This window comes from Symsagittifera roscoffensis, chromosome 1 (assembly GCF_963678635.1).
Source record: "Symsagittifera roscoffensis chromosome 1, txSymRosc1.1, whole genome shotgun sequence".
NCBI lineage: Eukaryota > Metazoa > Xenacoelomorpha > Acoela > Convolutidae > Symsagittifera > Symsagittifera roscoffensis.
In genome coordinates this window covers 82,401,641-82,424,253 of record NC_087062.1, presented here as the reverse complement: position 1 = coordinate 82,424,253, position 22,613 = coordinate 82,401,641, and the positions used below count along the sequence as shown (strand labels likewise).

The 22,613-nt window shown below is 36.5% G+C and overlaps 2 protein-coding genes across 2 annotated transcripts in view; both read right to left on the bottom strand.

Annotated features, from left to right (window-relative positions):
* The window catches only part of LOC134851058 (intraflagellar transport protein 57 homolog), a 166,380-nt gene that overhangs the window by 82,795 nt on the left and 60,972 nt on the right, over positions 1–22,613 (bottom strand). The gene's annotated exons all lie outside the window — the stretch shown is intronic.
* The window catches only part of LOC134851051 (uncharacterized), a 69,300-nt gene that overhangs the window by 8,435 nt on the left and 38,252 nt on the right, over positions 1–22,613 (bottom strand). Inside the window, exons 11-18 of the mRNA XM_063866949.1 lie at positions 13,896–14,147; positions 13,364–13,607; positions 12,556–12,803; positions 7,425–7,702; positions 6,769–6,970; positions 5,740–5,872; positions 3,227–3,429; positions 1,375–1,485 (exon numbers count right to left, since the gene is read on the bottom strand). Coding sequence (XP_063723019.1) covers positions 1,375–1,485; positions 3,227–3,429; positions 5,740–5,872; positions 6,769–6,970; positions 7,425–7,702; positions 12,556–12,803; positions 13,364–13,607; positions 13,896–14,147 — 1,671 coding nt within the window. The remainder of the gene's footprint in view (positions 1–1,374; positions 1,486–3,226; positions 3,430–5,739; positions 5,873–6,768; positions 6,971–7,424; positions 7,703–12,555; positions 12,804–13,363; positions 13,608–13,895; positions 14,148–22,613) is intronic.

Genomic DNA, 22,613 nt, shown 5'->3' with positions numbered 1-22,613 from the left:
CGAAAAAAATCACTAAAACCTACACAAGAGTGAGTCACTACTTTCACGACCCTTAACAATTGAACAGACGAACCGGGTAAAACTACACTCGCAAACTGTAACAGAAAAATTTCAGAAATTTTAACTCGGATCTTCCAACCAAGAGCACGTAGCGTTTACAATTTAGCCATAGCGTAATGGATTACACTATTATAATGCAGCAACGACTGCGCGTTTATAAAGCGGGCATAGATAGATCATACCGTTTAACTATGAATAAACTTTGCAGTTCGATTTTTTTAAAAACATAGTCAACTAACAGTTGGAAAAGAGTAATGCACGCAAAAAAACTGACTTAATTTTTCAAGAGCTTTCAACTTTTGAATTTCAAAGAAAAAAATATATGGCCTTAAAGCTATTTGAATTTGCAAAATAATTTAATCTAGACACTTTTTTGTTAAAATTAACCCAATTTGAGAAAACTGGATCAATACGTAAACTTTTATTTCGCTGGGAAATCTGATTATTCCTTTTCATTTTCAAAATCAGAAGTCGATCACATTTTTCGTGACCTTTCCACTTTTGCTGTTCAATAGTGAATTTTGCCTTCCTTTTAACAAAGCACTTTTTGGAAAAGCACTGAACTTCAGAAAAATTCTGAAAAAAAAACAAAAAAATCATTAGGTTCATTACTCTTAAAAATATATATATGTTAACACTGGGCTCACAATGTTGTTTGTGTCCTACAATAAAAGTAAGTATGGAAACCCAGCCGAACAAGTTACGACCACAACAAGAAACCTTAAATTACAAACATTCGCATGTAATCAGCTATTCAAAGCTAACGCTTATTAAATCTATAGCCATTAGTGTTTTTAATTTTTGGTCCGACTTTCACAAACAACGGAATATTTACGTTTGGGGTGGTTTTTCAATCAGTCAAGTTTAAGTTTTAATTAACCGGTTTTGACGGAAATTTGTTTTTCATCTTAAAATATTGTTATCAGGAGCTCACATGCAAACAAATTCACCTGCGATCAGATTGATTTCGTGACGGGGTGGTCGGTTCAAAATTGCTAATTTGGCCACTTAGGGATAATTAATGCGCGATATATTGCTTTCTTATAACATGGCGGAAAAATCGTTCCAAATTGAATTGAAGCAGTTATTTGGTCATATTTTCAAAATACGCGACGCTAAATACATCCCTTCGTACTTTAAATAGCATCACGGGTTAAACTAATCAGAAAATGAGAAAAAAAAACTTCTTATTAATCAATTAAACAAGGAAAAAACTTTTTTATTTTGCCTAAGAGTTCAGTCAGAACAATAGGAGCTTCGCTTTTATATACAACAGTTTTGTTACAATGACTATCTCTTGTATCTAGTACTGACCCTAAGGGTGTTTCCCATGTCTCTGGACACAATGCGCAGCTGTTCGAATCCGGGTGGGGCTATGAAGACTACGAAGGGCATCACTAGTGCATTCCGCAGACCCGCTATTGTCTGAAACACACAAAGACCTATTTAGTCATGGATACTCGCAGGGGCCATAAACACAAAAGTACCATACTGCACGAAAAAGATTCTAACATGAAGGCAAAAGATACAAGGCCGAAAAAATTATGTTGTTTCCAGTTGGTAGTTCCGACCAAAAACTAAGCTGCAGACAAAAAATTTCAGCCATGTTTCAAAGCAATGTTTATGTGGCTGTTTTAAGCGATAAACTGAAACTTCACCGGGTTTGTGAATGTTTGCTTTTCCAAAAAATACTCATAAATGAATATCCGCTTCAAACGACCAAAAAAAAAGATTATGTTAAAAAGTTGTGCAATTGAAACTGAAATTCAGCGTCAATAAATAACTGCTGTACCTACTAGTAGATGAAAAATTCAGCGTCAAAAAATAACTGCTGCACCTACTAGTAGATGAAAGTACAGTTTCAAACACAAAGGCGAATTTGCACTTCGCATACACAAGCAAAAATATGAACAATAACGCTAAATGGAAAAACTGAATAAGTAAAACTTTGAGTATTCAAAATTTCTTAAGTGACGCACACCAACTATGACGCATTAGCAGCACCAGTCAATTTGAAAAAAAAAGAAATTTACCAACTAACATGCCTCAATTTAAAGAGCAGTCTATGGAGCAGTAATAACATGAAAAAATTAAATGTAATTAAAATAAAATGAATTTTTTTTTCAATTTGAGATTTTTGTGAAAATCATCACCCCACACGCCATATTAAGTACAAAGTGATACATTTAGCTTCTAGTAACTAATCAATTATGGCAAATAAGCTTCCTTCAACCAATTTGGAACGATTTCTATGAGGGATTAAATCTCCGCTTACGCGTTAATAGAGCGAAATATATCGCGCGTTATTTGTCCAAAATTAGCAATTTTTAAACCCCCATAACTTTACAAAAATGATCACAGGTGAAATATCTTTCCAAATTTAAACTCAGGACAAGAATACTTTTTGAATGATATAAAAAAATCCCGTCAAAAGTGGCGAGTTAAAAAGTCGATTTTTTGAAAATTTAAAATTTGTCCGAAGAAAAAAACCACCCGAGCACAAATATTCCGTTAGTTTCGTTGCAAAAGTCCGAACAATAATAATCTGTGTTTAAAATCCTTAGCATTGGCTGTATTTAATAGGTGGTTATTGTTCCGACTTTCGAAGAAAACGGAATATTTATGCTCGGTGTAGTTTTTTTATTCAGTCAATTTTCATCGATCGAAATAATAATATTCAAGAAATTTTTTTTACCCCATTAAAGATATCGACTTACTGAGTTCAAATGTGAAAAAATATTTCCTCTCCGATTATTTTTTGTAAAGTTCTGTTGAAAATTGCCAAATATGCCATGTTCTGGACTAAATTATGCGCGGTTTTAAGAGTTTATTCTGAATGCGGACAGCGTAACGCGAATTATTCCACTCAACAAAATCGTTCCAAATTGAACTGAGACTAGCTAATTGGTGATCTAATTTACACTTTGATATTGTCCAAAGTTTATAGGTTTTCAATATTTTCTTTTCCTAGAAACTATTCGATGAATTAAGGGACAGTCTGAACATTCAGGGCTTTGCCCTGATATACGAGCAGTCTTGTTGATCAAAATGAACACTTTTAAAAAGAACACTTTATCGCAACAATACTTACGACTTAGGTTGGAAAAAAAGATAGTACATACAATAACACAAGCATTGCTTGTGTAAACATTGAGTAGTAAGCTACCTTTGGGTGTAGACAGAGCATGCAGGCTTTGTTGTTTCTGGCAACTGTCCTGATGGCAGAGACTGAGGTGCCGTACAGATGTCGTTCCACCTCATAGTGGTCCAGTATCTCTCCCTCATCCAACTTGGCCCTGAATACTTGTTTGTTCACAAAATGGTAGTCAACTCCGTCCCGCTCACTCGGCTTAGGCGCCCTGGTGGTGTCTGCAATAATATCAAAATATTGCAATACAAACAAGTATTTCAAAAAGCCATTGCAATTCGTCAAACTTCTATCATTGACCGGATTTATCATTTTCGTCGCTTACAAAACTATACAAAATTTAAATGCATCTGATTAAGTCGACAAACTACACCTTTCAATGACTACATTTAAAAAAAATCCCGGAAGATTGTTCACGCCGTCTTTTAATTATGATTTTACAAATACAGGGTTTGAAGCAAATCATGGCTCATAATCAGAGTATTGTCATCACTTTTTAAAATCATTTTTTTATCGCAGCTTTTTTAAAATCGCTCTTCGCAGATTCGCTTATTTAAGTGTCCCGCTTATTCGCTTAAAAATTTTCCACAAATTTCACTATGGAAAGTTTCTTTACAATGAAGAAGAGCTGAAAAAACATTTTTATGAATTACGAGCAGTGAAATTTATATGACTGGGTTTTCAGACCATTTGAGCGATCGAAATAGTTTTCAGCAATTGTTCGAATACAGACATCGACTTCAAATCAGAAAAATTACCTGCCATCTTTTTCGGTAAACTTGAGGGGATTAGAAATATCAAACCGCTTTTCTGCTTGTGTTATTGCTTATACTCATTGACCAGCCGCTTTTGTTACCGCTTTCGCTTTGAGCGAGACAACACTCGGCTCATAATTGATCCAACCTTTGTCAAAGTAAGGCACAAAAAACATAGCGTACATAGTTTTTCACTTGTCCTCAAATAAAGCTCGAAGGAGAACAATTTTGGTATGTTACTAAAGCTCATTCAGTCGTAATTCAGATCGGCAGAAAAACATAACTATCGAAAAAGTCTGTGTCAAAAGAACGGGTCTAAATATTTCTATTACGACGAGCAGGGCTGGAACGGAACTATAGCCTAGGATGTTTTTAACTCATGCCAAATCAGGAATGAAGATCGAAAATTCTGCCGATCAGTGTTGATAAAAAGCAGTCAAAATATTTCATATTTTCAGACTAAATTATCCAATGGAAGTTAAATTCAATTCAAGGCTACAAAACCAGAAAAAGACACAAATTTTAGAATATTTTTTGCAATAACTACCGTGGTAGGAATATTGTACTTCTAAGTTTCTTACAGACTGGATTAAACCTGCGTCGTCAATTAATTTTAATCTCTGAGAAGTCTCAATCTGATTCAACAATCTTTTTTTGCATTATTCTAGCAAATATGATCTCACTACCAAGCTTACTTTCAATCCTCGCCCTCTGAAAGGGTAAAAATTTGGGCAAAAGAAATAAATAAAATTTTGCTATGATTAATGTGGTCAAAAATTCTCCTTGACACTTACACAGCAACTGGCTACTCTTGTTATCAAATTCTCAAAGCATAATATTGACAAAATGCAGTTGAGAAGCGTTAACGAACTAAAAAAAACCTACCAAGTGAATTATTGTCAAATTTCGAGTTTCCATAGACAAATAATTTACATCAAGATATTTTCATGAATGACACCTATTTGATGGAAAACTAAAGGCAACAGAAAATTGTCAATGTATCATTGAACTAAGAGAAACAATGAAATGAGTGCATTTTTTGAAATTTACAAATTTCGAAGAAACCAAATTATGTGATTACCTCTCTCGAATAACTAGCCCAACTTTAGTAAAACTGGATCAATAGGCAGTTTTATCCCGGTACAAAAAATCTAAAAACTAAAATCCAATTTCTAAGCAAAAAATCGCTCACGTTTTTTGCTCTATTTGCACAAAATCAAACCACCAAAAATCAAAATTGAGCGCAATCAAAATTTAAAATCGTTCCCGGCAAAACATCAACAGGACCTATATAAGCATCTGCAATACGTTCATTGACAGTTATTAGTGCTCCGACCACATATATTGGCTCAAAAAACAGAAATTAATTGTTTCTAAATCTAATTAAATTATCGGAAAGGTTTGATGTTTTTCAAAGCAATAAGGCTGCAGACTACATTATGCCCGTAAAATTTAATCATCATACTCATATTTTTGAAAATAGATATTAAACTCATCGTCAAACTAAGCACGTCTCCAAAAGAAGTGAATGATTTCATTCACACTTCAATAAATTTGAGTCTGAATAGCAAAAGATAGCCAACTCAGTTAGAAAAATGTTAATAAACAAACAACTGGACGCAGAAAAAACTACTGATTATGAGTTACAAAGAAAAATTAACTCAATTTGAGAAAATGTAAATTTGAGCCTGATCAAGTTTCAAAACTTTTCCTGAAAAAAAATCATCACGACCTTATGTAAAAGTTGGAACTACGTTCAACGACTCTTTAACATACGTGGCACTGCGGCAGCGAATGCGTGTGGTTGTTTGGACACTAGTCTCTGTCTTAGATCCAGTCTGCCTATCTTGGAGGGACCGACCAGCACCACAGGTCGAGGAACTCCAGTCTCTGGGCGGTACAGCCCCACCTAATAATAAAAATTTACAAATTTTATTCCGAAAATTCTATGATCACATTTCAACTGAACAACATAAACATCACTTCCTAATTCATTCAACTTGAGCTATTTTGATTGATGATAAGCAGGGGCGGATTTAGGGGGGGGGGAACGGACGTTCCCCCCTCAGGGATTCGACCCCCAGCCGACCCAAAGGATCCCCCCTTTGGCACTTTTTAAGAAATAGATTTTTGGCCGATCGGCCCTAAAATTTTTCTAAAGGCGCCGACCAATATATACTAATTTTGAGTGCGGAGCGCGCGCCGAAAAAACGCGATTTTTTAATCACAATTTTCCAAAAAATGCCGAAAAACGCCTTTTTTGGTCTGTTTTTCAAAAATTTTGCCTGCGGCGCAGAAATTTCGACCAAAACAGGGTCTTTTTAGTGCTTTAGGAGAGCTCGGAAAATCAATTTAGTCGACCTAAAAAAAAGAAAAGGTCGACAAATTTTTCGAAATTTTTTTGAAAATCCGCCACCCCCCCCCCCTCGAGAAAATCCTAGATCCGCCCCTGATGATAAGTTTTTGAATTGAAACTCAATCTCAGAAATATAACCGCAGTGTTCAAATTTCGGGGAAACTCAAAAAATCCAAACAAACAAACGTCTAACATACTTTTTCAACAACATTATGTTCGTAGCCGTTATGAAAAGAAACTTCCTAGCGCACGTTCTTCCGATTGAACCATTTATCTTATTTTTGGCAGGGTATTTTGAGCGAATAAACTTTGAGGTTCAATCGGAAGAACGATCGCTAGGAAATTTCTTTTCATAACGGCTACGACTTTACTTGACAAGAACTGATACTAGCCCTAATATTTGTTTTGTATACACCGACTTTCAAACAGGTGATCTACGTGCTACTCACCTCTTCGTAGCTGAGCACTTGAATGGCACTAGGGTTCACTTGAGGTCCCCCGCCCAATCTACTCTCCACTCTATTGTTACCCCTCCTCCCCCTCGCCCCTGACCCGCAGCACAATGCACCACCCCCTCTTCTGGAACTAGATTCGTTCATGGACTCGTGGTGCTGGTTTGTAGTCTCTATCATCAGTCGCAGCGCTTCTCTTCTTGAAAAAAATTCAAATCATGTCAAGGTCCGTTAACGTTAATGATTTAATGAACTTATAGAGAAGCAAAATAGCTATCATCGCAAAAAACTTCAATTTTCAGCAGATAAAATTATTGAAATAATTTTATGACCAAAACGGCAGCCCAGATATTCAGTTTAAAAAATTGTTGAAAAATTTTGAAGACCAAAAATACAGCAAATATGACCTTGATATATTTATAATAAGTTATAAAAAGTTCGGATAAACTAAATAAGCAAAGAGCAATCTGTTATCTTTTTTAAAGATTTTTACATGCAAACTTGAAATGGCGACCTTTAGAAACAAATGATATCTGAAAGAAAGCTGTCATAGTAATGATTCCATACAAAATTCTGAAATATGAAATTTGCTCTATTTCATTCCGTCTATCAGAACTTTTTCTATAATGGTTATCAATAACTCATCCACTGACTTTTTCCAGAACTTGTGAGATGGAATGAGACCCGCGAGTGAGTTTTGGCTCTGGATCGCCAAAAGAGATCCCGTCATTGCACTTTCACTGTCCGTTCCTGTCGCCCCTCCTGCAGCAGAGAGACCTATCACGTGATCTGGGAACGCCTGCCACCAGTTTGCATCCTGGGTGTTCATCACATGTAACACTGTGCCTCTGTCGAAAGGAATGCCCAATTCCCTGCACGGAACATACTCGTCATCTTCCGGGTCGAAGTCGAACAACGCCCGCACGTGAAGCTGAAACAACATAAACATCGACACTGCTCAGAACTAAATGCCAAAACTCGTCTATAAAAATTTTGGTAATTTTTGAAGGGCAAAGATGCACGTGTCAATGTTTAACGAATCGCTAAAAGCTAGTTTAAAAGTTAACCTAAATATTTGTACAGATTTAGATTCAAGGCGTCACTCATACGATCCTTATGGACGACTGAGTCAAGATGTATTTGGGTTTCAGAAACATCCAATAGTGTAAAGATCAAAACTTATAAATAAATAATTTAGCCTCAAGTCTAAGTCCAAAAAGCAGTTTGCACAGTATGATTGAGCCACATTGCATGAAAAAAGCTTCTTACCAAATTATGCGATTTAGACTGGGAACTATTTTTTGCAATTTGTACCGTAACACAATTTTCCCGATGCTTGCACTATTTTTCCCGAGGCTTGCACTATTTTTCCAGATTTCAGATACACTCTTATGAAATTTACCGACAGTCTTATGAAATTTATAACAATCAGTGACTCAATAATTGTTTCTCGTATAAACAATGCGCAATTCGACAAGCAAAAACAAATTCTGTGCAATTAAAACAGTCGGTATGATAACTCACCGTGAAATTTAATTTGAATAACTCAAGAGCGATTCAACTCAGCTCAAAACAATTTCAAGGGTTCGTTTCTAGCATTTCAGGTGTTCGTGGTTATTTGGGAAAACTGATTGACTGTTTATTTTTGGGTTAGCGGTTGGGTTTATCTCTTGTTTATGCTACCTGGAAGTGGAAAACCCTCGGCCACCTGGCGTACTGGGTGGTAGTTCGCAGTGGCAACAGGTCCAAGTGACCACTGTCAGTCGAGTGCTCAGAAAAGAACACTATTTCTATCCTACCAATTTGTTGTATTTGATCCTCCTACAATCGCACAGCCAAAATCCCTTCATTTCTGAAACCTTTTATTCACTTGGGAGAAGATCAACAAAAGACCAACCTAGGAGCTGCTATGCTCTTTACCCAGAACCGCTGTTGTGTCTTACAATCAAAAAGCATTTTTTTAACTTTCTGGATTAAGAATTGTTACGTCACCCAGCGAGCAGAAACCAATGTTGCTTTTTATGTTACATTCGCTTCAAATTAAGCACCCCTATTTCTCAGCACTGACGCAATAATATAACCAATAGTCGGTATATTAACTGTCAATGGTTATATTCGTTATATTAACTGGAAAAATGTCAATAAGCTAAACGAAACTCAAAATAAATGATTCTATTTTGAAAAATTTTTGACTTATGCGTTACGAACAAAAAATACATGGCCTTAAAGCGTTTCGTATTTCAAGAAAAATTTTGAATAGATCCTTTTTTGATCAAAAAATAGCCCAATTTGATGAGAAAACAAGATCAATAGGTAACCTTTAAAAGGACAGAAGAGTGAACAAAAATTTTTAGGAAATTTACAAAAAAAAATAAGGAAAGGCCGCTTATGTAGGAAAAATCTTGCAACTGGTTCTTTCGACTGAATCCTTTATTTCAGATATGATAGGGTATTTGTAAGAAAAGACAAACTGTTTCATCGAAGTTTCTAACAAACGGTCAAAAGTTTAAAAAATTCACTTTTCGAAATCCAAAACTTTTTTCTGCTAAATATATGAAGAGACCGCTTTAGCAGAGAAGATAACCATAACCGGGTTTTCCGATTGAACACTTGACCTGAGAACTGGCACGGTAATTTTCGTGTGGAGTCAAAAAGTTTCCAAAAAACGGTCAGTTTCAAAACTTTCACTGGTTTGAAGGCCATATTTTTTTTCAGAAAAAACTGGGCGCAGCTAATTATGAAGCAAAACTTCCACACAGAGGCAAATCTTCGCTTCGCAAACACTAGCGGCAATACGACAAAAAGCAGCTCTATAAAGTGCAATATGAAAAAGCAAAAGTTAGCAGCGAATTGGCCAAAAAATCGGCTAGGTCGAAGCTTCGAACCTGCGACCTAGAGATTAAGTGTCGCACACCCAAACCAAACAGCCACAGAAGCTTTAAAGGAAATAGCCGAACACTAGTCACAAATAAAGCAAAGAAGAGATGCTGTGCAATTTCCAATGCTACAGTGAAATTTCCAAATAAGTGAACATTTTTAATGCACAATTTTATTTGCGAGTAAGGTTTAAAAAAGAAGGTTCGTAACAACACACTAAGATTAACCTAGTGTAAACAATGCGCAATTCGACAAGCAAAAACAAATTCTGTGCAATTAAAACAGTCGGTATGATAACTCACCGTGAAATTTAATTTGAATAACTCAAGAGCGATTCAACTCAGCTCAAAACAATTTCAAGGGTTCGTTTCTAGCATTTCAGGTGTTCGTGGTTATTTGGGAAAACTGATTGACTGTTTATTTTTGGGTTAGCGGTTGGGTTTATCTCTTGTTTATGCTACCTGGAAGTGGAAAACCCTCGGCCACCTGGCGTACTGGGTGGTAGTTCGCAGTGGCAACAGGTCCAAGTGACCACTGTCAGTCGAGTGCTCAGAAAAGAACACTATTTCTATCCTACCAATTTGTTGTATTTGATCCTCCTACAATCGCACAGCCAAAATCCCTTCATTTCTGAAACCTTTTATTCACTTGGGAGAAGATCAACAAAAGACCAACCTAGGAGCTGCTATGCTCTTTACCCAGAACCGCTGTTGTGTCTTACAATCAAAAAGCATTTTTTTAACTTTCTGGATTAAGAATTGTTACGTCACCCAGCGAGCAGAAACCAATGTTGCTTTTTATGTTACATTCGCTTCAAATTAAGCACCCCTATTTCTCAGCACTGACGCAATAATATAACCAATAGTCGGTATATTAACTGTCAATGGTTATATTCGTTATATTAACTGGAAAAATGTCAATAAGCTAAACGAAACTCAAAATAAATGATTCTATTTTGAAAAATTTTTGACTTATGCGTTACGAACAAAAAATACATGGCCTTAAAGCGTTTCGTATTTCAAGAAAAATTTTGAATAGATCCTTTTTTGATCAAAAAATAGCCCAATTTGATGAGAAAACAAGATCAATAGGTAACCTTTAAAAGGACAGAAGAGTGAACAAAAATTTTTAGGAAATTTACAAAAAAAAATAAGGAAAGGCCGCTTATGTAGGAAAAATCTTGCAACTGGTTCTTTCGACTGAATCCTTTATTTCAGATATGATAGGGTATTTGTAAGAAAAGACAAACTGTTTCATCGAAGTTTCTAACAAACGGTCAAAAGTTTAAAAAATTCACTTTTCGAAATCCAAAATTTTTTTCTGCTAAATATATGAAGAGACCGCTTTAGCAGAGAAGATAACCATAACCGGGTTTTCCGATTGAACACTTGACCTGAGAACTGGCACGGTAATTTTCGTGTGGAGTCAAAAAGTTTCCAAAAAACGGTCAGTTTCAAAACTTTCACTGGTTTGAAGGCCATATTTTTTTTCAGAAAAAACTGGGCGCAGCTAATTATGAAGCAAAACTTCCACACAGAGGCAAATCTTCGCTTCGCAAACACTAGCGGCAATACGACAAAAAGCAGCTCTATAAAGTGCAATATGAAAAAGCAAAAGTTAGCAGCGAATTGGCCAAAAAATCGGCTAGGTCGAAGCTTCGAACCTGCGACCTAGAGATTAAGTGTCGCACACCCAAACCAAACAGCCACAGAAGCTTTAAAGGAAATAGCCGAACACTAGTCACAAATAAAGCAAAGAAGAGATGCTGTGCAATTTCCAATGCTACAGTGAAATTTCCAAATAAGTGAACATTTTTAATGCACAATTTTATTTGCGAGTAAGGTTTAAAAAAGAAGGTTCGTAACAACACACTAAGATTAACCTAGTGTAAACAAACTAGTGTAATTTACGATATCTTATTTGGCGAAATAGTTATTGAAAAAAATGCAAAAAAAACAGTCAACAAATTAGAAAGTTGACATTTCCGAGAATCGTCGTTTTTTTAAAAAAAAACTGGGTGTAGCCGCTTATGCAGAAGAGATTCACAAATTCTTAAACTTCGCGTGAATCCATAAACCCAGGTTTGGCAGTGTAGTTCTCGAGAAACGTCAAAAGTTTTCAGAAACGAAAAATCAAAAATATCGGTAAAATATTCCCCCTCAGACTTTTTCGAAGACTGTAGACCAAGGGGTAAGGCAAAAAAAGACCATGGGACTATGCAGGCACACAAGAATGCAGGTGGTCTTTGTGTGGATACCCTTTGTTGAAAATTGGTGGAAAGGTTGCAAAGCGTCTCAAAAAAAACCCAATCCCTTACACGTATCAAACACGAATTCTAGGCAAAATGCGAAGCAAGACCATTCAAACTCAAATTAGCAAATGAAAACTTAAGAAGCGGAAACAAGGCCGAATATCTTTCAGCAGACAACAGTTGAGACGAAAAAAAACTGACTTTGTAAAAACTTTAAAAAGTTTCAAGTCCCCTGAAACTACCCAGTAGTAATAAGTACCCACAATAGTTAAAGTTGAAATTTCATGAAATTGAGCATGTCAGCATAGCAGCATTATGATTTTTAGCAGCATCATAAGTGATTCAACTGATTTTGTTAAACTAGTTGTTAACCCGAAAAAAGGCTCCATTCCGATTAAATAACGCTTGCTAATTGCAAAAACTCGATGACACGCAACTCTAAGTGCACTTAAAATTGTGCTTAGAAAACAGGAAAAATACAAAAAAAAACAATTTTGAAGCATTAGAAAAACATAAATGGCCTTAAAGCTCCTTTAATTTTCAGAATAATTATGGATTTTCACTATTTTGGATAAAACTAACCCTGAAAAAAAAACGAAACCTAAATGCGGGTCTTCATTTTGTTCATTGACCTTTAAAAAACCCGGAGTACTGACCACTTGTTCGTCGAATATGGACGTAGCCGTGTCAGTTCTAGACGCCTTCAGCATCTCCAAAGTGTCCATTGGTGATCCCGGATTGCCACCTCCAACTCCGTTTTTAGTGTGGGTGGTGTGTTTGGGTCTGAGGAGGAAGTGGACTCTGCCTGTCAGAGAGGCCAGCAGGTCACACACGTCGTCTATACTCATCCTGCTCAACTCAATGTCGTTGATCTTCACCAATTCATCGCCCTCCTTCATCACACCTGTCAACATCATTCAATCAGCTATTTTATCATCGCCGACAGAAACGTAGTGGAACTTAAGCTTTATGCAGAGGCGAATCGTAACTTCGCATCAATTCAAAGGCACTAAAATTAGCGGCTTCAAAACTGCCTTCAGATTACTTAAAGACGAATAAAAATCAGGAACTGCATAAAAACACAGTTGCTTCGCCGATCACCGTAAATGGCGTTCTGGCGCATCGGTAGTCATGGTGCCCAGCAATCATATGACTGCTGGTTCAAAACAAAGTGCGCTGCAATTTATAAGGTGATCTCTTTAAGCTAGACATAGCTTAGATGACCTTCGGCCTCTGGCTGGTTAAATGGATCCAATTCTAAGAAAACTTTGAGTCAAGCTTCTTAATTAACCTCATTCACATTATCTAAATCCGAGCATCAATCTGAAAAGCCCACGCATACAAAACACACTGACGTATGAATCGGAAACTGCACTTGTGTAAATCTGGTATACAAGATATTGACATTAGAGAGAAGCTGTTGAGTCGTTATTAAGTTACTGAAGAATTTATTGGGTCGCCTACCTGAGGTCTCGATGACACCGCCCTTGACCACTCTGCCTATACGGATGAGATCTCCGTCTTTAAGTATAGTGGCGCCTAGAGGGTGATCGCTCTTCTGTAGAATCACCAAGCGCATCTCTCCTCTGTCCACTACCTCAGGGGGAGGCTCACTCCCACTCATCAAACTGCTCTCAGTGGGGGGTCCATTGACACCACTGCCTCCTCCATTCACAGAGAAGGCGCGCAATGACAGCAGTGATTTCTCCTACAATTGCCAAAACATGATGTATTGATTGAAAAAAATAGATGCTTCATGTAGCATTTTGAGACAACTTTCCAATTAAAAGGGGTTTTATTTTTGTCATTAATGAATCAAAATCATGTATTTGTTGGTTTTCAACCAGGTGCAATTCGGATTTCATTTGAAAAAAAAAAATAGAAAATTAATCTCAAATATGTCGACCTTCCCTTTGAGACAATACCGCTAATCTAATTTATTTGCTTTAAAATTAAAAACTATTTAGCATTGACAGCGTCGCATTCGGCTTCTTACCTGTCTTGGAGTTAAGTGTCCGTTACTGTTAGCAGCAGCGAATGAAGTCACGACAGGACGACCATGTTGTTCATCTGCAAACTGCTGTCTTATTGCTCCGGCAGCCGCTCTGCTGTTGTTTGCCGCCAGCTGGTCGTGGGCTTTGAGCACTGCCTGTATGTTCTCCTCGTCCAGAATCCGATACAACTCAATTCCTGTCTCACTGTCAATGCCTCCTGCGCCTCGCTGGCCATTTTTAATAGCATCTTGGATCTGCACAAAAAACATAGATATGGTTGCAGAAATTACATTTAGAGGATCGCTTCTAAGGGATTGACAAGGCGAAATATCAATAACAGCTAGTAGCATGAATCAGAACTCAAAAGAAATTCATTACAAAGTTACTGTCATATGGTCTATCGCGGAAGACTTGCGTTAATTGTGACTATTAAAGAGTGGTAGGTATGCATAACACCAGATAAAAACCGCGTACAAGCTTAAGTTGTATTAAAAGAAATACTCAAATATAATAAAAAACAGAAAATTTCGTGTACAATCAATGAACAATTCAAAATAGCTGAAAAAGGTTATTATACTTATAATAAGTGAAGGCTCGAACACATCAAAACAACTGACCTTGAGGGTTTTCCTATTCTCAAGCATGTTAACGACACCACAAAAAAAGACTCAATTAAAGCAGTAGTTGCTAAATCATCATAAAATATGTAATAGCAGAGAAGGCAAATATCATAACTCTTGATAAAATTGATTTTTGTGATCGGCAATTGCATATTTTTTGAAATTATGACATGAAAGAGTTTAACAAACAGTCCACTGACCATAAGGCGTCTAGTAAAAGCGTCATCAATAGAAAAAATATATTTTTGTTTCGATGTGGCTTTGAAAATTAAACGCAAACACTTCATTGACAAAAGCACACTTAAAAAAATCAAAAACATAGCCAACACACAGTTGGAAAAGAGTCAATGAATGCAATTACACTAAAAAAAAACTACAGACTAGTTTTTTTTTGAAAAAATCTCAACTTTCGAATTTCAAAAAACAAAAATGCCCTTAAATCTCTTTGAAATTCTAAAACAATTAAGGATTGACCCTTTTTTTGATAAAAACTAACCCAATTTGAGAAAACTGGACCGATAAATAACTTTTATCGCTGGGAAATCTGAAAATTAAACTCCACTCTCGAAACCAGAAGTCGATCACGTTTTTCGGGACTTTTACACTTTGTTTCTCGATATTGGAGTTTGCATTCACTTTTAACAAAGGAAATAAAATTAACTTTAGAAAAAATGGCTTTGAGCCTGGACAAATTTTAACTTCTCCTGAAAAAAACATCGCGAGCTATATAAGAGTCTGAACTACGTTCATCGACTCTTAATCACTGGCAATTGTTTCAGGCGCTGAAACTTCGGCGACTGTTGGACTTCAATTTGATTCTCGCATTATCGATAAGCATCAAATCAAATAGCTTTCAAAACCAATGAGATGGCAAGAAGATCAGGTGTAAATCGGATTAATCTGAATCAGATTTGCGATGAAGTCGCACAAAATTGATTCATGAAGTTTGAATATACAATCACGGGACAAAGCAGTTGCAACTTTTAATTTTTAGGCGATGAGAAATGAGCAAAAGTTATCGAGTTTGCGCCTTTTACTATACACCTAGTAGAGATTCACAGTGTTTTGGAATCAGGCCTGCTAACTTTTATAAAGCGAAATATGAACCTGGGACCAAACCTTGAAAAACGAACTTTATATGAACCTAAAAGAGCATTTTCTAACTTTCAGAAAAACATGCTCAATTAAACCATTGATTTCTTGACAAATGTTGATTCAGTGACAACTGCAGACTGTTGATCCAATGTGACCACAGAAATAGTTCGTTGGATATGGAGCAGTTTCTTCTTCTTCTCAAGAGCTTCAAGAGCTTTTTTAGCCTCGTCAATGCTAGAATCAACTTCGTTCAGCTGGTTCTTGAGAGCTAAAGGAGTCATTCGCTTGAACACATGCAGTTCCACTCGCAAAACTTCAGCATGCCCTCTTTTCCGTGAATTTTCTACTACTTTCGACTCCGTGGATTTCTTATATTCAGAAGCTGCTTGGCGAACTGTGTCACATAACTCAGCTGGAAAATTGAACGCCTTTTCGAAATCGTCACGGCTAAAGACTTCCTGAATTATAAGCACACTGTCGTATGTTTCTGGCAAAAAACAGTTCTGGTGTTGACTCTCAGCGAACTTCATGCGCGAGAACCCTGATTCTGTGTTCATGTTATGTGGGCAAACTGGCAACACAAACTCACATAAAGATCCCAAAGACTTCCACTGTTACAACAGTGATTTCTCGAAGCACTCCCGCAAGGATAAGTTTCCATTCATACACAGCTTCGCAGCAGCAAACTCGTCTAGGACATCCACACTCACTGGGCCGAAAAAATTAGCCAATCGGGCAATTTTGGTAGGAGATTCAATCTCCGAAAGCTACATGAAAACAATATGACAATTCTTAGTCAGAGGGCTGACAAGGAAAGGTTGAAACCTTTTGAGCAAAACTTGTAACTGCAAAGCAATTTGTTTGTCCCATGATACAATTGTGGACTGTTCTACATGCTTTTCAAGCGAATACAGAGCCGACTGAACTATAGGAACATTTGAACAGAAAAGTTTTTTGTTCACAGGCGAGAATACCATGGGCACAACAACTCCGCTACTGTTTTTCTTGTAAAGATCGGTAGCTTACTTCTTGTACCTGTTGAAGAAGTGATCTGGCTTTCAGAGAAGAAGAAACAAAAGCTGAAAATCCTTCTGCAAACTTAATCATTTTCGTAAACTCTTATGATGAATTAACATCTTCCTTGTGAACAAGATTTGCCTGATGAGAACTGCAGCCCGGAAGCCAAATCAATGCAACACACGCATCCTGCATACGAGTTAAGAATCCCGTGTCCTTACCAATCATCGTACTACAGTTATCAGTCATTGCGTATAGCACTTGTGAAGTGGAACGTCGGAAAATCCGAGAGCATCAATAGTTGCATGAAATATATTCTGCGATGACACGAGCTTGAAATCAGAAAGCGATTTGGTATTTGTAGACACAAAAGAGTCAGTATCAACATTGACATTTAGTTCAATGGTCCTCAAATATCAATTTTTTCGAACACCGTCCGCATAGCAAACAACCCAGAGTTCAACCCTTGTTGTACCATTATAAGATTTTTCGTCAAGATGAATACCGACGAACTTGTCTTTGACTTCATTTTTCAAAATAGTACGGGCGTATGGGGCTATTCTGTGAACTGGCACATAGGTTGCTTCCGTCTTTCCACATTTAATATTAGCGTGGCCCCAATCGGGAAACATTTGTTTGTACTTCCCGCGAGCACTAGATGCCGAATCACTGGAAGCGAAAGACTGGCCGTTCACTACAATATCAAGAACATGAATAATAAGGGCTCTCAATCGCTGGCAATCAGTTTGAGAAGATGTTGCTGTCCTAATGTCGGAAGTTGCAGTGCGCGCAGTTACCGCTTTCTTGTGGAGCTGAGTCTCTTCATGTTGCTTTAGATCGAATCGCCCATGTGAAATCCGAAAAACGCGATTATCCAATTTGCATCGGACTTGGTCCTGGTTCTCTGCTTTGGCCCAAGAAAACCCCTCGAGTAGAGCTGATGACACAGTCCATTTTCCTATTCTCTGAAAAAAATCAACTTTTGAAAAAAAGAGGGTATAAAAAACTTATATAAAATAGATGCACTATGTGTAACTCACTAAAAACAATTAAAAACATGAAATATGAACTCTGGCTCAAATATGAAACAAATATGAACCATATGAACTAATTCAAACAGTATGAACTAGTTGGCAGGCCTGTTTGGAATAAAATAGAGGAAAAAACCTTAAAAACGATTTTCAAGGCGTCGTTAAGCCATTTAATCAGAGAGCAACTCTGACATTCGAACAGAATGGACGAAAATGCCAATTCGGCAATTTCGAATTATTAGCCGCTAACCTTCCGAATTAGCAGTTTTGAAGGATTAACAGTGTTATTGGAACGATTAGTCAAACTGTGAAGGCTAGAATATTCTGGTATTTTAAATTTTTAAAATTTCGAACGATGACGTCATATTTCTGAGAAACGTCAGAATCAGCTATTTTGAAACGTCAAAATCAGTCAACGAAAAATGAACGAACAGCAGAGCTAGCAGAGACCGCTCCGAGTTGCAACGATTGTGTCGCTACAATCGTTGCAAGGCCGTTCACAACAACGGTGAAGGGTAGAAAAACAGCCTTCCGGAAAGAAGATAAGGGTGTTATTTCCCCGGATTCAGGAATCCGGAGGGGTCTCGGGACTCAAACTGAAATCATTTTATATAAATTTTTAGCTTCCCTATTATGTCCTGAAATGAATTTAATTAACATCTGGATTCATTTTCTGACGATGAGAAGCTAGAAGTTAAGGGAAAGGGTTGATCCATCTTCGATGGAGATGATGATTTTCATCTACTGAACAAAAACAATAGTAATATAATAAATAGTAGTAGCCCTGTTTTCAGGAGTGACCTCGTGGTCTGGGGATACTGAGAACCAGCCATGAGCTCACTATTTTGCATGAAATTAAGTTAATTTGAGCGTTCTGCTCGAAGCCGGAGAACAGTAACGTTTTTGTCGACCCGATGTTAGAAAGACCACCAAAAGAACTGGCTTTGGTAGAGACGGTGAAAAGCATGTAGAGCTTAGTTTAGACGCTGGCCAGACGTTTTATAGCTTAGCTTTATTTTCCTTCGATATGTACTTCCGGGCGAATTTTACAAACGGAAACGTGTTTTTATTGCCAAAATTTCCCGTGAACAGTAGAATCAGTTTGCATTGTTACACTTAAGGTATTCGCTGGAAAGCTAAGGATCAAAAATAGGCCCATATATAGGCTTTTCCTTACTTTATAAGAAGTACATAAATTACTGAGCAACGAAATAAAATTTGACTCAGATTTTGACATTTTACTAAACAAAATGCTGAATTTTCAAATATCTGTCTACGAGTTAAATAAAATTTTAAATCATTTTATGAGATCTGAAAAAATAGTTTAGATCCTTAGATTTGCAACAAATATTTTTATAAGTGGAAAAAAAATCGAACTGATTCAGCTGTTTACTGAGACTTACTGGCAATAACAAAACCGACGCCTCTGATTAAATGGCTTAACGACACCTCCACAATAATTTTACGGTTTTTATCGGGCAAAAAAACCCTTCCATCCATCATATGACAAAGTTTCAACTATGAATCTTAGTAGTTGTAGAAAAAAGCACTAACACGATAAAAGGTTTGTTCATTTCATCGCTTGAAAACTAAAAATTGCAACTTCTATATCCCGTGACTGTATATTGTCCAGATTGGACTCTGAATATTTCATGATCAGCATTTTTTCGTAAAACTAGCATAATTAAAGAAGTAGGAAATTTCTGCTTCCGGTGGGTAAACTACAGAAAGCTAGCAGCCTGTTGGAAAAAAACTTCACTTCCGCTTTGATCATTCTGGAACACGGAAACTTCATATTAATTTCCTCCACACCGAGAGGACTTTTCGGAGATATATTTTTGGAGTCCAAAAAAAACCGCTATCTCTTTCAACTTCTCTTATGATTGCTTGAAATCGTCTGATGCGCTAAATTGCACTCACATCGTATGCCCCCTTTTTGGCCTTGGAACTGCCTATGCCTCTTTTTCCTTTTTCAGTGGCCAAGTCAACTGTCAGCTCCAACAGCTGAAGAGACTCGATCTGAGACCTGATGACATCAGAGGAGTCCCTTCTGTTGCTGAATTGCAGAAAAGAGGACAGACCGCTTCGTGGCATAGATTCCACTTCATGTTCATAGCTAGGTGTGGAAATTGGCAGGTTGACGTTTATACTGTCTGCTAATTTCTTATCAGATTGAGCGGGAGAGGAATTGAAATCCATCAGTGCATGATTGGTATCGGTAGACGAAGCAGTGTTATAATTTTTGGATTTCGTATTTCGTAGACAATTTTAGGTTCTATCAAAGAAGAGTGAAAAAAAAAACAATTTAGTGAGTCATGGAATCAATAGACGTGCGATTACTTCTTGAATTTCCGATGTGAGCGCCACTAAGTTTGACCAGTTCAGATCCTTTTGGAATTGGCCGCAAAGAAAAGTCTAGTGTAAATTCTGAAGATGAGTTTTTCAATTCTGGTAACAGTTACACACGTCAGTAAAAAAATAATAACAACAGTAGCACAGAATAATTTAAACAGGAAGCGAAATTGAACATCACGGATTGAACACAATGTCAGTACTGGTAACAGTAAGAAACAAAACACAGACTGAAACTAGAATAAAGCAGGAAACGGGTGTGGCGGTGTTAATGGAAAAGCGCTTGAAGCAACTCAGTCTTCCCACACTTCTTTGTACTCTTAGCATTTCATCTCCCATTATATTTTATCATAATTCAAAAGCAAAAAAAGATCAAATCACTGGTTTTGATATACATACATACTGAAGTTTGAATATGAGTGACCCGGTTCATATACACATTGAGAGCGACTATGATTGTGATAGAATTTGAAATTGTGATGTTAAAATTCGAGGACAAAAAAACTGACATTTAGCTGAACTATTAACTCGTATTACAACTTAAGTAGGTCTCAAAAAAGCATCATAGTTGTTGTTCAATTTGTTTGCGTATTTTGAATCAATAATTCATCAACAAATAAGCTTATTAGCTTCAAAAAAAACATACAAAAGTAATTGTTTACTGACAATCATCGGAGACATGATTTATATTCATCAGCCCATCAAAAATACATCAGCTTAAAAAGTTAAACTCAACCATGTTTCAAGCATCGTGATATTTAATAACACGATCTCATTCGTTAAAAACCCAGACGCGTAAAAAAGTATAATTAAGTTAAGAAACAAAGAGAAATTCGAAACTTCGTTCACGTTTTTCGCAAAGTTTCGGATTTCATTTTAGGAGACCAAAATTTGCCTTCTATTTAGCATAAGAAAATGAAACTTTAATAGAAGTTTACATTAACAAAGGATAGCCGGTTGTTTTGCAAGCAGCACAGAAGATTCCGACCACATTTTTCTTTACTTATAGTGTCATTTTTCGTGCGTGGTGTGATGAGAGAACTATCGAAATCAATTATCTAATTTTCAGCATGTCGAAATAAATGCTAAACAGCACATATTTTTTGGTTGCTTTCTTTACGATATCAAAACCTTGATAAAAACACAAAAATTTTATCCTGTCTATTCAATCCAGCACATTAGGGAAGATCAAAATGAGTCAAAAAGCAAGACTTCACAGAAAGCTTTTTATCAGAATACCAACCCGAAAAGCTGTATCCGTGCAATTCCGAAGAGCTTGATTGTAGAGCAAACCGATATGAGTTAGATGTATTCAGGTTTGCAAAAGACACATTTTTCAAATCAGACACTGATTCGAATTTTAAAACGATAAACTCATCAAGATGTCACAATTCAAACCCCAGACCTAGTGTGTATAGGCAACCGTTTTCCTTCTAAGTCAAGTGGCAAGGACCGTGATAGTAGTTTCAATATCCTGATAGAAGGATTCAACAAAAAAGCAAGATCACTTTTTACAGAGTTTTAGGAAAAGTTGCTTACAAGAAAAGTCTAGTTCCGGATTACAAGACACTTGCAATTGCAATGAACTCACAAAAACAGAATCCAAAAAATGAAAGTCAAAGATCAGATTCATTTAAGTTTTTCATTAAAAAATGCGAACGAATTAAGCAAAAAGGCACAGCAATCGTTTCTTTTTTCGTTTTCCTTGCGCTAATTGACAGCCAAATTTAAGGCGCGGGAAAAAATTAAACAATTTCTTTCAAAAACAATTTTAGGCATTGATGATAGTTTCTGAAGATAATTAATTTCCATTTTCGAAATTAGAAGTCGATCACGTTTTTCGTGACCATTACAATTTTGCTGTTCGATAGTGGAGTTTGCCTTCCTTTTAACAATGGAAATGCACTGAACTTACTACGAAATCACAAGTCAAATCGCGAAACATCAAAATTGAGCGAGAACAAATTTTCCTTTAAAAAAATCAGCGATACCTAGATAAGAGTACTCACTACGTTCATTACTCTTAAAAATGTTCCATCTCCAAATATCTTCATTTAGAAAAACAGGCAGCTGACAGCGGAAAAATAATCAACTAACTAAAAAAAAAACGAAAAAAAGAGGAGAGATTATTTTTGAAATCTTTTCAGAGATTTTTTTGCATTATGTGCAGTTTCGTTATTATGAACCAATCAAATATAGCAGAAGAAACTGAGAAACGGTCAATGAACAAGGTAATCGAAAAAATAGTTTGGTTTGGACAACTGTCAAATCAGGTTCGCCGCGATTCAAATGTAACTAATTCATTAAGAAAGATAGCCAACAGAAAGTTGGAAAACAGTCAATGATAGCCAAAGAAAGCAAAACGAAAACAATTGAAAAAACTGAAAAATTAGAAGTCGCTCACGTTTTTGGGGAACTTTTACACTTTTGCTGTTCAATAGTAGATTTTACTTCTTTTCAACATAAAATAGAATGAACTGAATTTGAAAATAAATTAAAAAATGAAACCGAGAAAAATCAATTTTGAGCGTGAACAAACTTGAAGACTTTTCCTGAAAAAAATCACCATTTGCTATATAAGAGTCTGAACTACCGTTCATCGACT